The sequence below is a fragment of the Zeus faber genome, assembly GCF_960531495.2.
Source record: "Zeus faber genome assembly, chromosome: 1".
In the NCBI taxonomy this organism is placed as follows: Eukaryota; Metazoa; Chordata; class Actinopteri; order Zeiformes; family Zeidae; genus Zeus; species Zeus faber.
In genome coordinates, this window is record NC_137193.1 from 20,337,069 (window position 1) to 20,353,457 (window position 16,389).

The window sequence follows — 16,389 nt, forward strand, 5'->3', positions numbered from 1 at the left end:
AATGGGTAGTCTTGGAGAATAGCCAAGTAGTAGGTAACATGGAGGATAGCCTGTTACCTCTGTATGTGTGGTGTTATAAGCAAATATGAGCTTATTCAGAGAGTCTTTCCAGTTCATCTTGTCTTTGTCTATGAGAGTCTTGAAAATCTACATTAACAGTCGATTGAAGCATTTTACCTGGCCATCCCCTGTGGAGGGTCAGGTGTAGTCCTCGATCGAGCCACACTACAGTATTTGCTTAGCTGTGAAAATAGTTGATTTTCAAAGTCTCCTCCCTGATCCTGGTGAATTGTGTTAGAAATTAAAATTCCAGAGTATAATCATTGAATATTTTATAAGCCACTATTTTTCTAGGCTTTGTTGTTGTAAGTTACGCCTGTGAAAAATGCGTAAAATGATCTACAATCACTATTATTCACCAGCATACAATATTAAACCACCACTAATAGCCACTAATATTGTGTAGCTCCCTCTCGTATCACCAAAACAGCTCTGACCCATCGAGGCATGGACTCCACAAAATATCCGAAGGTGTCCTGTGCTAAGACATGGGCAGCAGATCTTTTGAGTCTTGTAAGTTGTGAGGTGGGGCCCCTATGCATTGAGCTTGTTCTTCCAGCACATCCTACAGATGCTTGATTTGATCGGACCCTAACTCCAGCCATCCACATGATGTAGAAGAAAACGTGATTCATCAGAGCAGACCACCTTCTTCCATTGCTCCATGGTCCAATTCTGAAGCTCACGTGCCCATTGTAGGCACTTTCAACATGGACTCAGCATGGGCACTCTGACCATTCTGTGGCTACGCAGCCCCATAGTCAGCAAGCTGTGATGCACTGTGTATTCGGTCACCTTTCTATCATAGCCAGCATTGACTTTTTCAGCAATTTGTGCTACAGTAGCTCTTCTGTTGTATTGGACCAGAAGGGCTAGCCTTCGCTCCCCACACGGGTCAATGAGTCTTAAGCACCCTTGAGCCTTTCTCCGGTTCTCCAGTTGTCCTTCCTTGGACCACTTTTGGTAGGTACTAACCACTGCATACCAGGAACACCCCACAAGACCTGTCATTTTGGAGATGCTCTGACCCATTTGTATAGCCATCACAATTTGACCCTTCAAAGTCAAAGTGGCTCTGTGCATTGAATTTTCTCAGTTCTAGCTGCAAGGGCCTCACTCCAGACAACTTGCACTGCAAAACTTGTATAATAGGTGAGTTGTTTTTCTGATCCTGTTGTATCTGTGCTGGTGTGAATGAGACAACTGAAGTATCTTGAGCATCGAGCAGGCTCTTACCAGAGATGGCTATTGACCATGAAGTATTTGACTCTGGCTATGTTTCTACTGCTACTGCTACTACTGATTCTGCTCCCCATCTACTTCCTGTGTCATTCAACTTAGCAGTGGACAACACGTAAGTCAAGGGGTTGTTATCACTGTAAACTGTGAAAAGGGGCATAGTACAAATAGTCACAGAATCTTTCTGTGATTGCCTAGTTAAGAGCAATAAATTGCAATTTGCCTGAATGGAGGTATATAGGTAATAGTTTCTTTCTGATGCTGACAGGGTCCGGACCCATATGCAATTACATGTAGCTTCCCATTTTGTTGCTGATTCAGCACAGCTCCTTACCCATTATTGGATGTGTCTGTATAAAGGACAAATGGCTAGTAAAAATCTGAAAATGCCAGGATAGGTGTGTTTTAATAATACTATCTGTTGCTCAAGATTTTGTTTATGTGAGTCAGAGATGGCACCACTTTCACATTTCCTTTTTTATGTATCTTCCTTCCCTTCGGTTGCCGGTTTTCTGTATGGGCAGGTCTCTTGGTTAGCTCATAAAGGGGGCTGGCAAAGTGACACAAGTTTTTTATGTACTGGCGATAGCAGCTCAAAAGTCGCATCATCTGCCTTTACTTGCCAACAGTTGTTTTCTTTTGTCTTTCAGAACCCTTATGGCAGCAGTGTCAGTAGGATCAATTTTATTTCATTGTGCTGATACTTTTCTCTTTTCTCTCCAAATTCAGCCTTGAATAACTCACATTTTCTTGGCTTTTCCTACATCACTGACATGGCTTTCAAATGTTTTCTGAACAATATGGTATCAACTAAATATGGGACATATATTTGGTCTTGGAGACCCTCTAAACACTCCTCCATGCAGCGTTGAAAGGCTGCTGGAGCATTCATAAGACCAAACAGGATTCTGGCCCATTCATTCAAGCCCCACGGTGTCACGGAAGCTGTCAGGTGCTTGCTGTCTTTTGCCATAAACCCCTGATGATAGGCCTTTCCTTGGTCAGTGAGAACATGGTATTCCATCCATGATATCCTTGACTCTGTGGATGGGCTTTCTGTCATGGTAAGTCTTGCGGTTTTACTCCATACAGTCTATGTACAGAGGAGCCACATTTCTTTCTGACACAAACACAGGTGAAGCATAGGATGAGCGGGATTTCTCTATCCACCCCTGTTTAATCAAATCCCTTAAATGGTCCTTTATTTCCTCATATAAAGGCTTAGGGACTGACATGTAGGTTCGTACTACAGGCTCAGGATCTTTCAATTTAATCTTTAACTGAAACTTCTTAATACAACCTATGTCACTAAATTATCAGAGGAAGGAGTTTGACTCCTCCCTCTGCATCTCACAAGCAACCTGCCTCTGACTTTCATCCAGCGGGCTGAGATCAATAGGGGGGTCCAAGAGCTCTGTACTAGTTTCCTGGTCTTTTGTGTGTTGGGCCTTTATATTGTTTACATCAGCTGGTGAGTGTGCTTCCTTAACTGCCTTGAGTGGATAGACAGATGTAACTGACTGTGCTGTACCAATAACTAACCTTCCTGTTAACATGATGTCATGGTCAGTGGGGTTTTGCACACTAAGGATGATGTTTGGTTGTGCCCCTTTTCTTCACCTGAACAAGTGAGTCACAGAATGTAAGTCCCTCTTGCCACAGGGGATCGTCATCTGGCTCAATGACTAATGTGGTGTCTTCTTTGAAGGGCTTGACAGGTATTCTACATTTTGCCTGGACAGCATTATGACTCGGTATATTCGTTCTCTGACAGGCTTCCCTCACTCGATACTCATTTGTTCTCTCAACACTCACTGCTTTAATGAATCCCTTAACTGTCATTTTCTTTAAGTTAGGAAAAGCCATCTTCATTGTTTTAACAGTTTCTCTCCCTCTACATTGTTGGCCTGGTTGTTCTGGCTGTTAATAACAACACATTAAATTGAAGCCAATTATAGGGTGGGGCTGCCTTTCATGACAAGCATGGGAGATGAAATTCCTCAGTGCTAGCTGCTAGCCTAAATGTCACTTCTACCCACCCCACATATGGCATCTCTGTACCATTAGCTATCTCAACCTGCAAGGGTTGATCTGGATCCACTATCTCTGCCATGTCTCTCAATTTGGTATCAGGTGCATCATCAGCTTTCCATACCTTGTCAATTGCAAACACCTGTGATCCAGTATCCCAGAGTACTTGGGTTCTCTTCCAGTTCTGTTGCTTAGCACATTAATTCAACAACTTTGGATACCAGTAATAAAGTAGACATTGCATGTAAGATAAAGAAATACAGCGTAGTGTGATGAGTCACTATAATTTATATTTATAGTTTAGTTGGGCTTCACTAATTCATTTTGTAATAAAAACTGGAAAATTAATAGTCAGTTTATGGCCAGACAGGGGGCAATAGAGGTCTGTATTCCTCAGGGTTGCGTGTCCACCATTCAGAAATTATCACATAGAATATCAGATTATTACCCAACTAATTCTTAATCAAACAATTATTGTTTATTTATATTGAAATTATTTCATAATAATGTAAAAGATTTGAGGTAGAAAAAGGAAATTAAAGCAAGTTCAACAAACACACACACAAGGGAAGTAAAGAGGTTGTTCTGGTGACAGGGAAGTATTAACACTAGATGGAATTGGAAGGATTGCATTTGAATGCACACAAAGGATCCAGCTAACTCACTCTAAACTGAATAATAAAAATAAAGAAATCACCGTGCCCACACCAACATCACATCCCCATGAGCTTACCGGAGCCCCTTCCATTTGCTGGTTTGCGTCTTCCTAGGTCACTGTTGGTTCGACTCTCGATGGGTGTAGTCTCATCTCTGGCACCAAATAATATCGCAAATAATATACTATTTGATTCGGGACAGCGAGATGCAGTGATGGTTGTTCAACTGAATCCTCCGGGGCTTGGCATGAGTTTGGGTTGGCGGTTGGTGTCAGCAGCTTTAAAGAACCCTATCCAACACAGGGTTGGTGGCTCATCCAAAAATAGCTTAATTACCGGAGTCGTGTGGCCCCACGATGCCAGAATGAGGTATTATTAAAACAAGTGGTTTATCAGCAAGACTTGATGGGAGGTCTGATGTGCGTACTGCTCCGCACTGGTTGAGGTAGAAGGCAGGAGTGCAATAGGGGGACTGCATAAGAGTTTAATGTCGTGTGGATTATTCTTGCTGAAGTGAGGATAAGATGAGTCCGTACCATGCAGAGTGCTCCTCAACAAAAACAGGTGACATTCATCATATAATTCACAAATCTGGTGCAATAAACACGTTATTAACGGGTTAGTCAGGTCCTGACTGTGGATGCTAGTCCCAGCCCAACACATGGATATGTATTTGACAAATAACATCTTACATCTTGACCTTGAACAGCCCAATCACTTTTAAATGTTTCATTTCTAATTTTGTAATTTCTCGTCTGGAATAGTATTGTTCTTCACAAAATTACCGAGGGAGAGACATTATATGGATTACACAGTGATTTAGACAGGTACCCCATCCTCGACTATGACGAATCCCCGCTCCAGCAGACCATTCCCATCTGCTCTACATTTCCAACCATCAAGCAGAAGGAAAAGGAGAAAGGACATTGAAGAGCATGGGGAGGATGCAGACCTTGCAAAACTGTTTGATGCCTTTAACAATTGCGATAAGGACAGCGTTGCTGATGGCTCAGACCAATTTGCACAGGGTGTTGCAGACTTTACGTGTAGGTTCCCTCGACAGCGCATTGCCATTTTCAAGAAGAGGGTCAATGATATTATGTACGAGATGGAAATGGAAGAGCTGGATGACCACATTCCCAGTAAAGGGGCGAATCCAGAAATTTGACCAGTTAAGTATTTGTTTGTTAAATATCTTTCTCACTTTTCTTTATACTGTGACGGCCTGTTTACTGCCTATATAGCTGAGGAAAGAACAAACAAAGTCAGTAAAGTTTGCATAGTACTTATCCAGATTTATTACAACAGGTCAGAAGAAGAAGAAGAAGAATCTTTGATTATCACACAACACAACACACCACACTACAACACATGCACACACACACACACATGCACACGCTTTCGATGGTGGCCGGTGAAATGAGGCCTCTGTGTTTAACCCATCCTGGCTTGTCCTTCCTAAGGGGGGGCAGCCAGGAGCAGTGGGCAGCATTCGTTGACGCGCCCGGGGACCTGGTAACGAGTGTCCATCGCTGGTCAGACGATGATGTGTGCATGTTTTTGGTGGGGGTCCTTACTGATGTGAGATGGAGGAAACCCCAAGTAAGCACGGGGAGAACATGCAAACTCCACACAGAAAGGCTCCTATTTGGGAGATAACCCACCTGGAGCACAGTGCCAACAGCGCCCCAGGCGGGAATCAAACCCAGCAATGGTGCACTCTGATACCAAGGTATGAGCCATAAGACGTGGTTCTGTTTTAGCTTTATAGCCCCCCCTCGAGTGGAAAAGTACTGGAAGAACAGCACACAGAAGTTACAGAGCTGCAGAATTTGAGAGAGAGAGAGAGAGAGAGAGAGAGAGAGAGAGAGAGAGAGAGAGAGAGAGAGAGAGAGCAAGGGACAGGAAAGTTTGACCGAAGCTCGTAAAATAGACTTCAACTGTCAATAAATGACATTATGTGACACATTGTTTGAGTTTGATTTCACAATTTTGTCTTTAGATGGATCATTTCTTTTCACTACCTTGCTGACTGATTAATATTCTTCTACATTTTACAGAAATACTGTTTACCTACAGTGGACACTGTGGTTAGTAGATACTTCAGTAGAATAAGGAATGCAGAACTCCCACTTAAAGTCAAATTATATTCCAAAAAATTTACCAGCACAATGGAGTGTGTTCCTTTGTAGTTAAAAATATAAACAGCTGCAGCGTGGCACTCTCATTGAGATAACGTTACCACCTAACCCTAAATTGCAAAGTCCAGAAATCTTTTGTGATCTCTACCCATTGCACCATTTTTGGAAGAAGGACATAGTCATCTTTGAGAGCCCAAAAGATGGCCTTGCAGGTGATGGAGATGGCCTTGACGTCCTCCACAATCCTACACGCAGTAGTGGACCCCATCTTGTAGTTTTCCGAAACATTTTGTGGTGTAGCTCCACAGGCTAATGTTCTGAGAGTCACTGCCCACCTCTCTTCTGTAGAGATTGGATTTTTGAGTTTACATGTTTGATGAATGGTGAACGTCAATCCGCATACTGCACATTCTTCTATTCATCCAGACTCCGCATTTGTCGAATATACAGAGCAAACTCTCTGTCCTCCCTCCTGCTCTGATCTGGAGGACGAACATACCATCCCCTTCTTTTTTGTTTTTTGTTTTTTCGTCTTTATGTAAAGCAAGGCCACTGCCTCCGTTCTCACATCTTTTTAAGTCTGTACCTCCACCTTTAATCTTTACCACACATGTTCTTTGTGCTGCCATGCACATAGTAACAATTAGAAAGTTCAATGACATGGGAAAAATTAGCAAACACATAAACAGGTTATCCAGCAAGCTGCCCTGTATAGCAAGCCCAATGGCATTGTTGCCATTATTTCTTGTTAATGAGATGAAACGATTGATTCCAGATTACAACAAAGCAAATAACATTCATATAGAAAGTTGTCTTGAATATCATCGCAATCTATTTAAAATGAAAAAAAAAGTATATTTAATGAGGATTCCACACACAGACAGATGTACTTGGTGTAGATGGGAATTCAGCCTCTGCCACTGCATGTACTCGAGTTATTCGCCTGTACGTGCTTGTGTAGTAATATGAGCTCATATAAATAAAACCTAATGAGCTTCCCAGCAACGTTTCAAAGATCTTCAGTAACTGAAGGCCCTTTAAGGCCCAAGTTTCCCAGATGTCTGTAAAATGAGTTTGACATATGTTTAAAGTTTGAGATGAATAGAGCTCATGGTGCAGAGACACCATCCTTGACACGGTTTAACCGCTCCCCCCTATAAACCTGCCACAGATCCCCGTGACATGGAACATATATCTACGTTATACAACAGATATTAGGATTCAGTCTGCCTCATCTTGTTCCCCTTGTGTCATGAGCCTTGTAAACCATGCATCTTTTACAGGGATCATGTTAGAAAAAAGGATTTGGGGGAATCATATTTCTGGTGTAATTACTGGAAACCCATGAGTGCAGGTCTTGTAACAGGGACCATGTTTTATTTTCCATGATTTCAGCAACTATTCCGTTCCGCTGTAAACCCTGATTCATCTCACGACAGAAGTTACTGCTGACAGAGGTGTAAAGCCTCCAAACTCTGTGAATCACACCTATCAGTCTTTCTCCATCTCCGTCGTTTTTTGTTTTTTTTTCTTTTTTCTCCATTCTCTTCCTTGTCTCAGCTCTTCTCATCCCCTCTTCCAGCCGGCACTCTGGGCCCGGTCATCTGTCTCACTAAAAGATTCCCACTCTTTCCTCCAGCACGCCCTCCTCTCCTTTTCCTTGTACCTATCTCTCCTTCTTCACTTCTAGTCCCCCGCCTCTTTCTCCCTTCATTTCTCTCTCTCTATGTGTCTCCCTCTTTTTCTCTCCACTTGGACTGTAATTGCTTATCTAGGGAGAAATAAAATACAGGTAAATGGCTGTGAATTTGTGTGTGGATGTGTGTGCTTGTGCCTCTATGCACGGTATCTGTGTGTGTGTGTGTGTGTGTGTGTGTGTGTGTGTGTGTGTGTGTGTGTGTGTGTGTGTGTGTGTACGTGTGTGTGTGTGTGTGTGTGTGTGTGTGTGTGTGTGTGTGTGTGTGTGTGTGTGTGTGTGTGGCAGATAATTCTACAGATGGCCCATAAAAGCAGCAGCTTGTAATGAAGCGACTGAGACCAAAATCATGGTTATGGTAAACTGGGGAGGAAGTGAGAGGCTGACAGAGAGAGAGAGATGGGGAGTGACAGAGCACGGATGTGGGGAAATGGGAAAGAGAGAATAAAAAAGGAATAAACGGAGAGAGAGAACTAAAAAAACGAGAGAGGCCTGGAAGCAATAAACCATAAAAGAGTGGGAAGCAGCAGTTGGCTTCTGAATATGCTAGTGTAATGGATAAAGTGGAGCTCTGTCATGTTCACAGTAAACCAAGGACAAAGGGAGAGCAGAGGAGATGGAGGGAGGGAGAGAGATAGAGAGAGAGAGAGAGAGAGAGAGAGAGAGAGAACTGAGGTGGAACTGGTGTGTTCGTTTTGGAGCTGTGGACTCAGAATGTGAGGGGGCGGGCGCGGAGGGGGAGAGTGTGACGGCAGGTAGGGAAGGAGAAGAGGAGAGCGGAGGATGGAGCAGGAAGGAGATATGGGGGAAAAAACGGGCCGACACAAGACGGGTCGAGGGAGCGAGACGGAGAGAAAGGTCCGGGGGAAACGTGGGGGGAAAGACATACGGAGGGAACGGCTGAGGAGGAGCGCCGGGGTGTACGTAGGGAAGCCGCAGCAGACGGCAGGGTGGGGAAAAAAAAGATGGAAGACAAACAGGAAGGGGAAGGTATTGGGGGAAAAAAAGTTATGGGGTTGTAATGGAGGTTAATGGTGGATTAATAAAGAATGAGTGATTGTTTTGGTTTTTCTTTTAGGCTCGTGTCGGACAGCGCTGTACCGTACCACACACACACACTCACACTCACACACACACACACACACACTCACACACACACACACCGAACAACAAACAACTTGACAAGTGGCCACACTGACTGGTCAGTCCAATCACAGCCAAACATGGGAGGAGTGGGGGAAAATGACCCTGCGTGCGTGGGTGCGTGCGTTCGTGCGTGCATGCGTGCCTGTGTGTGAAGATAATGCAAGAGAAGTGGGTTTACAAGGGTATTTAAGAGGATGATTTTTCTAATATAAAAGAATGAATTAACTCGTTAAAAATCTCATACTGTCAGTCTTTGTTTGTATATATTTTTAAATCTTGTTTAACATACAAAAAGGAAAGAAAGGAAGATACAAGCAAAGCATTTAATCAAATGTGAAGGACGCAGATGCACTTTGAATGAATCAAGTTACTGGTAAAACAGAACAACCAGAATCGCAGAGTGAAAGATGTAGTGTATTTTAGTATCTCTATTCTTCCTGCATTAGCACACAAACTTCCTATACCTATACGCTAACTCAGGGTTTCCCAAGCTTGGGGGCCTGACCCCCATGTGGGTCACGAGGCCTCTCCCCTGGGCCACGCCAGAAGCGACACGTCAGCATCACGAAAGCGGCTCTGTACTGTAATACGCTGCTTTTTAATCAATGTTGAAGGTCAAACCAAGCAGAAGCGTCCGCGTCGTGAAAGAGTGACAAAAGTTAAACCTCTCGCGTTTTTTTTACGCCTCTGCGCCAGTGTAAATTCCCATAGGGATCCATCCAAAAGATGTATCTTGTGAAAATATTTCTATTATTTTATATATTTTTATATTTTATATTTTATATTTTTTTGTGATTATATTTATCTATTTATATTACCAAGCCTGGTGTGCATCAAACACATATGTAAAACCGCTGATGTGGTGTCCTAACGTGGATTACTGATACATTTAGTTTACAACAAAACCTCACCTACTGTATGTACAGTAAAGAATATAATATCACTCCAGCAGGAAATCAAATATCACGCCCAAAAAAACTTTATACATAACTTCAAAGTTGGGAAGTAGTTTTATCGACTTTATATACTGTACCCGTCAGCAACATTGAGTACAGTGGAAGCGGGACAGTGTGGGCTCTAGTCAAGCTGACTTGTCAAGCAATAGATTTTTGTAATAGAGAAATCTGAATTTAAAGCTATTACCAAGCATGCGTGCATGCTATTCTTTTTTTTTTCATCAAATGTAAAAGAATATATCCATTGCATGTTTTTCTTTATTTGATAATAGAGCCACAAATAACTGCCAACAAAAACATAATCAGAAAACCCTTTATTATAGAAACAGCTCAATAAATACACATATAGATTGTGGAAATCTCCTGCATCCATCCCTGGCTTCTCCCTTGGACCCACAGAGAAGAACCGGCGCCGCCTTCCTCCTGTCAATAACCGCACTGTATTTAAAGATCATTGCTCATTCTAGCACTAAAATGTGTTGTACTGTTAACGAATCTAACTGCATTAATAAACAGCCTCCAAATGCAAATTAAATGAAAAGTAAAAGGTTGAAAATGAAAGCAAAGACTCACTCACTCGTTGAAAGAAATTTCACAATTTGAAGTTTAAACTCATGAGGATAAGAAGAAGAAGCAGAAATATGAAGAAATTGAGATGATTCGAGGCATGTTTCTTCATAATCAGATATTGGTTGGTTATATAAATTGTAATCAATACATTAATAAATGTGAAACAAACAAATTGAGTAATAGTTCATGCAGTGATTGAAATTGATTGCACTTGTTATGGAAATGCACTTGCTGTTGTTACGGTTGTGTAATCCTGGTTATATAGCTGTGCCTTTATAGAGAGTGAATGAAACGTGAATACTGAAATGCAATAATGATAAGACATGTCTCGAAGGGATGGTGAGGTTCTACCAGCTAATAAATACGTGACCAAAAATGATCGGGTCTGTTAAATAGGGAGAGTCTCAGATTGAGTCCGATTTGACGTAGGGGGCCTCTGAGGAAGAGAGGTTGGGAACCAGTGCTCAAGCTTTTTATGTGACTTTCATCAGAATCAGAATCAGAATTGTTTGATTTTTTCGCCAGGTAGATTAACATATGCTAGGAATTCCTTCTGGGGAAGTTTGGTGCACTTCAGTACAGACCATCAGCATTATGAAGCTTAACAGTCGGGGAAAAGGGACAATACAAATAATAATAAACTGAAATAGGATGAGATTAAAAAATTAAAAAATAACATCAAATGTAAAATATATACAGATTGCCAAAAAAACTGAACAGAAATTGTTGCATATTTAAGATATACAATTATACAAATGTGATACTGTGCACAGGATAAAATATTGCGATGGCTATAGGTTAAAAAAAAAGATATAATATGTATTATTACTATGTGCTAACTATCTTATTACAGTATGTACAGTGTAACATCAGTGTTATTGCATGCACATTATTTCACAAGTTGTGTGTGAGTGAGAGGGAGTTAATGGGAGAGGGGCGAGGTCTGTTGTGTGTGGGTGTGTGGGTGTGTGTATGTGTGTGTGTGTGTGTGTGTGTGTGTGTGTGTGTGTGTGTGTGTGTGTGTGTGTGTGTGTGTGTGTGTGTGTGTGCGTGTGTGTGAAAGAGGCAGTCAATGGAGGGCAGGGTGGGCAGGGGGCCTGTTGCTGTGCCCCACTTGCAATGGGGCAGAAATTTGATGGACCTGAGCTTGAGCTGCTCCCTCGTCATTAAGACCCGTGATCCTTGGCTTTTTTGGGGACGGGGAGGACAGTGAAGGCTTTGAAGCAGGCTGGCACCCTGCAGGCCTCCAGTGAGGTGTGAGAAATGTCCGTGAACACCGGAGACAGTTGGTCTGCGCCGAGTTGCAGCGTGGAGGGGGAGACAGCTTTGGGTCCGGCTGCCTTGCAGGGATTCTGCCCTTTGAACAACCTGTTAACGTGTCTCCTCTGAACTCCTGAATAGAGAGGGGTGGTGTGATGGGGGGGAGGGTTTGCTCAGGCTGGATGATGGAGGAGAGTCTGTGATGAAGTCCTTGGTGAGTAGGGGTGCTGATGGTGCGGGGTTTGGGAGATGGGGTCCCAACTTGTCCCTTAGTCTTTCCAATTGACAGTAAAAACTCATCTTTCATTCTGCATGTTTCAAAGTTTTGAGAAGTGGTACTCCAAGGTCTCTACAGGTTGTTTGGCATGTTGAGAGAGAGAGAGAGAGAGAGAGAGAGAGGGAGAGAGAGAGGGAGAGAAGGGGAGAGAGAAAGAGAGAGAGAGAGAGAGCGAGAGAGAGAGAGAGAGAGAGGGAGAGAAGGGGAGAGAGAAAGAGAGAGGGGGTGGGGTGGGGAGAGGGGGAGAGGGGGACAGAGAGAGGGATAGAGAGATAGAGAGGGGAGAGAGAGAGAGAGAGAGAGAAGGAGAGGGAGAGAGCAGCTGTAACTCCACCTCTACTGCAGCGCAAAGCAAGTATTCCCTCGCTCTCTCCCTCTCTTCCTCTCCCATGATTCCCCCCTCTCCTCTGCCTCTCTCTCCCTTCCTCCTTCTGTCAGAGCACTTTCATTGTTCTATCCATCACATGGAGATAATAGGAATGGAGATTGGAGAGTCCCTCTCTCACCCTCTGTTTCTCTGTCTCCCTCCTTCTCTCCTCCCCCCCCCCCCCGGTATCTGTTGTTCCATCCTGTATCTCCTTCGTTCTCCATCTCCCTGTCTGTCTGAAGGGTTTTACAGCTGTATCAATCAAGTTGTAACAATCACAGCCAAGTTGGTCCCTCTTCTCCCATCTACTTCCTGGTTTATGAATACCCACTGTGTGTGTGTGTGTGTGTGTGTGTGTGTGTGTGCGTGTGCGTGTGCGTGTGCGTGTGCGTGTGCGTGTGTGTGTGTGTGTGTGCGTGTGCGTGTGTGTGTGTGCGTGCGTGCCTGCAGGGTTGTGCTTGCGTCTTGCTCCATTGGGCTCTGGCTTGTGAATGAATCTGCAGGGAATAATGGGATTACCCATAAACAGTCTTTGCGCTGTCTGTCCCACTCTTCCTCTCACTTTCTATTCCTTCCTTCCTGGCTTGGGAAGCACATTTCAGTGAGTTGCATTGGAAACGTGATAAAGGGATAGTTAATTATCCAATGTGGATATTTTCACATGCTATCATGTTGAAAACTCAGTCAATATATAAATTATGTAGAACTGCATTATGCAGAACTTTTTTTTTGGAACGGAACGGGACAGTGGTGGCACGGTGGCGCAGTGCATTGCACTGCTGCCTCACAGCAAGAAGGTCCTGGGTTTGATTCCCGCCTGGGGCGCTGTTGGCACCGTGCTCCGGCGGGTTATCTCCCAAATAGGAGCCTTTCTGTGTGGAGTTTGCATGTTCTCCCCGTGCTCACATGGGGTTTCCTCCACCTCACGTCAGTAAGGATCCCCACCGAAAACATGCACCCATCGTTGTCTGACCAGCAATGGACATTTATCACCTGGTCCCCGGGCGCGTCCACGTATGCTGCCCACTGCTCCTGGCTGTGCCCCCAGAGGAAGGACAAGCCAGGATGGGTCAAAAGCAGAGAATCCATTTCACTGGCCACCATCAAAGCATGTGTGTGTGCAAGCATGTGTTGTAGTGTGGTGTGTTGCGTGACAAATAAAGACTGTTTATTCTTCTTTCTTCAGTCCCTTAACTCAGTTGTGTTAAAAAATGTTGTTTCATACAAAACCTGCCCCTTTTAAATTTTCCGTACCGGCCTGAAGAGCAGGGAGGTGAGCTCCGCAGCAGTTTCTCAACAGTGCTGAGTGGAGATGGCGAGACCCTCCACCCCTCTCTCTCCCTCTCCCTCTATTTCCTGCAATCACCTGCTCTGTTCACACATACCACTCAATCAGACATTCCTCAGACTTTGCACTAGGGTGCTGGCTGAGTAATGCCCGGTCCAAATGATTCAGACATTTGCATTCACACATACACCCCATCGGGGTAATGTCTGGATAATTTCAGGTTTACGTTGCATGTGTGAAAGCAGCTTTAGTCACTGACTTCTATGTGAAATGTCGAGCTTGTAAAGTCTGTTGAGACTCTACAGTGATTAAAGGCTATAAAAATAGAGTTGACTTGACTTCATATATACTGTATACTGTATATACAGTATATATATATATATATATACACACATGCATACTGTATATATACTGTATATACTGTCTCTCTCTCTCTCTATATATATATATATATATATATAGATAGATACAGATATAATTATTATTAATGTTCAAACATTTATTCTGTCTTTTTCTGTCACATGTTTGAGCCCTAGTATAATCACCACTCATCTCCTTGGTGTTTTGATTGTTAGCGTCTGGGTCGTGGAATGTCGTATCAGCTACGACGTTTAAAGAATCGCCTGAAGACACTGTTTTACATGCTGCCTTTCAAATGGCCACGAGCAGTCACATACTCTTTCATTCTTCTTTTTTCCCTTTTTTATCACTTATTTATCCGTCTTAACAATTTATTGGCGGCATAAATTGTTCAGAGGGAGACATGATTGTGAGACTACTCTTTGAATTGAACTGTTACCCTCGTCATCACCTCTATCTGGGAGCGTGTTACATTTCCCTGGCTTTTACCCCACCGGATCTCTCCCTCCTTGGACATTTTGTCAACTTTGTCTCTGTCATTCATTAAATTTATATCTTTATTTGAAGATTTAGTGTGTATTTTCCACTTCTTACTGAACCTTTTGGGCGCACTTCTTCATTTAATTTACTATTTTCCGTTTTTGGTTGATGTTTTATGAGTCGTTTTGATGTTCTAAAATGTTCGCAAAGCACTTTGTACCGCTGTCACACAAGGCACTCCATTAATAAATCTGTTAACAAAGTTTCCCTTCATCCCTGTCCTTTCCTCAGAGCTCCACAGCACGTCGTGCGGTAACCCTGGGGTCCCCCCCAAGTCGGTGCTGACTGGCAGCGGTCGTTTCGCTGTGGGGGATCACGTGCACTACAGCTGTGTGCCAGGCTACATCCTGGATGGTCACGCCACCCTCACCTGCATCACCAACGCCGGCAACGCCGCCGTCTGGGACTTCCCTGCGCCCATTTGTAGAGGTACACCAGTAGACCTGTCTGCATCACGTGTGTGTGGCTTATTTTGAAGAGCTTTATTCCAAATGAAATATACCATTTGATAAAGAATAACTAAGGCTGAACTACAAAGCAAGAACCAAATGTATTCGTAATACACACATATATATATATATATATATATATATATAAACAAAAATACACACACATATTTATACATATATATATTTATATATACTGTATATATATTTATATACACACAACAATCAGCCGCAACATTAAAACCACCACTAACAAGCACTAATATTGTGTAGCTCCCCCTCCTGCCTCCAAAACAGCTCTGAGCCGTCGAGGCACGGACTCCACAAGACCTCTGCAGGTGTCCTGTGGTATCTGGCACCAAGACGTTAGCAGCACATCCTTTAAGTCCTGGAGGTCGCGAGGTGGGGCCCCCATGCATCGGTCTTGTTGTTCCAGCACATCCCACAGATGCTCGTTGGGATTGAGATCTTAGGAATTTGGAGGCCAAGTCAACACCTTGAACTCTTTGTCATGTTCCTCAAACCATTCCTGAACAATGTTTGCAGTGTGGCAGGGCGCATTATCCTGCTAAAGGAGGCCACTGCCATCAGGGAATACCGTTGCCATGAAGGGGTGTACTTGGTCTGCAACCATGTTTAGGTAGTTGGTACGTGTCAAAGAACATCCACAGGAATGCCAGGACCCAAGGTTTCCCAGCAGAACATTGCCCAGAGCATCACACTGCCTTCGCCGGCTTGCCTTTTTTCCATTGTGTATCCTGGCACCATCTCTTCCCCGGGTAAACGATGCACCCGCACCCGACCATCCACCTGATGTAAAAGAAAACGTGATTCATCAAACCAGGCCACCTTCATCCATTGCTCCATTATTCAGTTCTTACGCTCACGCAGCATTAGCCATGGGCGCCCACGTTGCCGGTTCACAGGTTGTCCTTCCTTGGACCACTTTTGGTAGGTACTAACCACTGCATACCGGGAACACCCCACAAGACCTGCCGTTTAGGAGATGCTCTGACCCAGTCGTCTAGCCGTCACAATTTGGCCCTTCAGTTGACACATCAATTTCAAGAACTGACTGTTCACTTGCTGCCTAATATATGCCACCCCTTGACAGGTGTCATGAAACAAGATGCACAATGTTATTCACTTCACCTGTCAGTGGTTTTAATGTTGTTGCTGATCGGTATGTATAATGTATATATTGAATGAGCTCATTTAACCCCTTTTTTTGTTAAAATGATATATGGCCATTTGGAATGAAACTTAATTTTTTGTAGATCTATAATATAACTATGTTGCAAGATGACTGAGGGTGATGGAGGACAGAAAGACTGACAGACTGTCTTGTGGGTGTGT

At 43.5% G+C, this 16,389-nt stretch overlaps 1 protein-coding gene across 1 annotated transcript in view; it reads left to right on the forward strand.

The window, feature by feature from the left end:
• The window catches only part of csmd3b (CUB and Sushi multiple domains 3b), a gene marked incomplete at its 5' end in the record, with an annotated part of 405,005 nt that overhangs the window by 143,566 nt on the left and 245,050 nt on the right, over positions 1–16,389 (forward strand). The window contains one exon of the mRNA XM_080014654.1: positions 14,819–15,016. Within this exon, the coding sequence (XP_079870780.1) occupies positions 14,819–15,016 (198 nt within the window). The remainder of the gene's footprint in view (positions 1–14,818; positions 15,017–16,389) is intronic.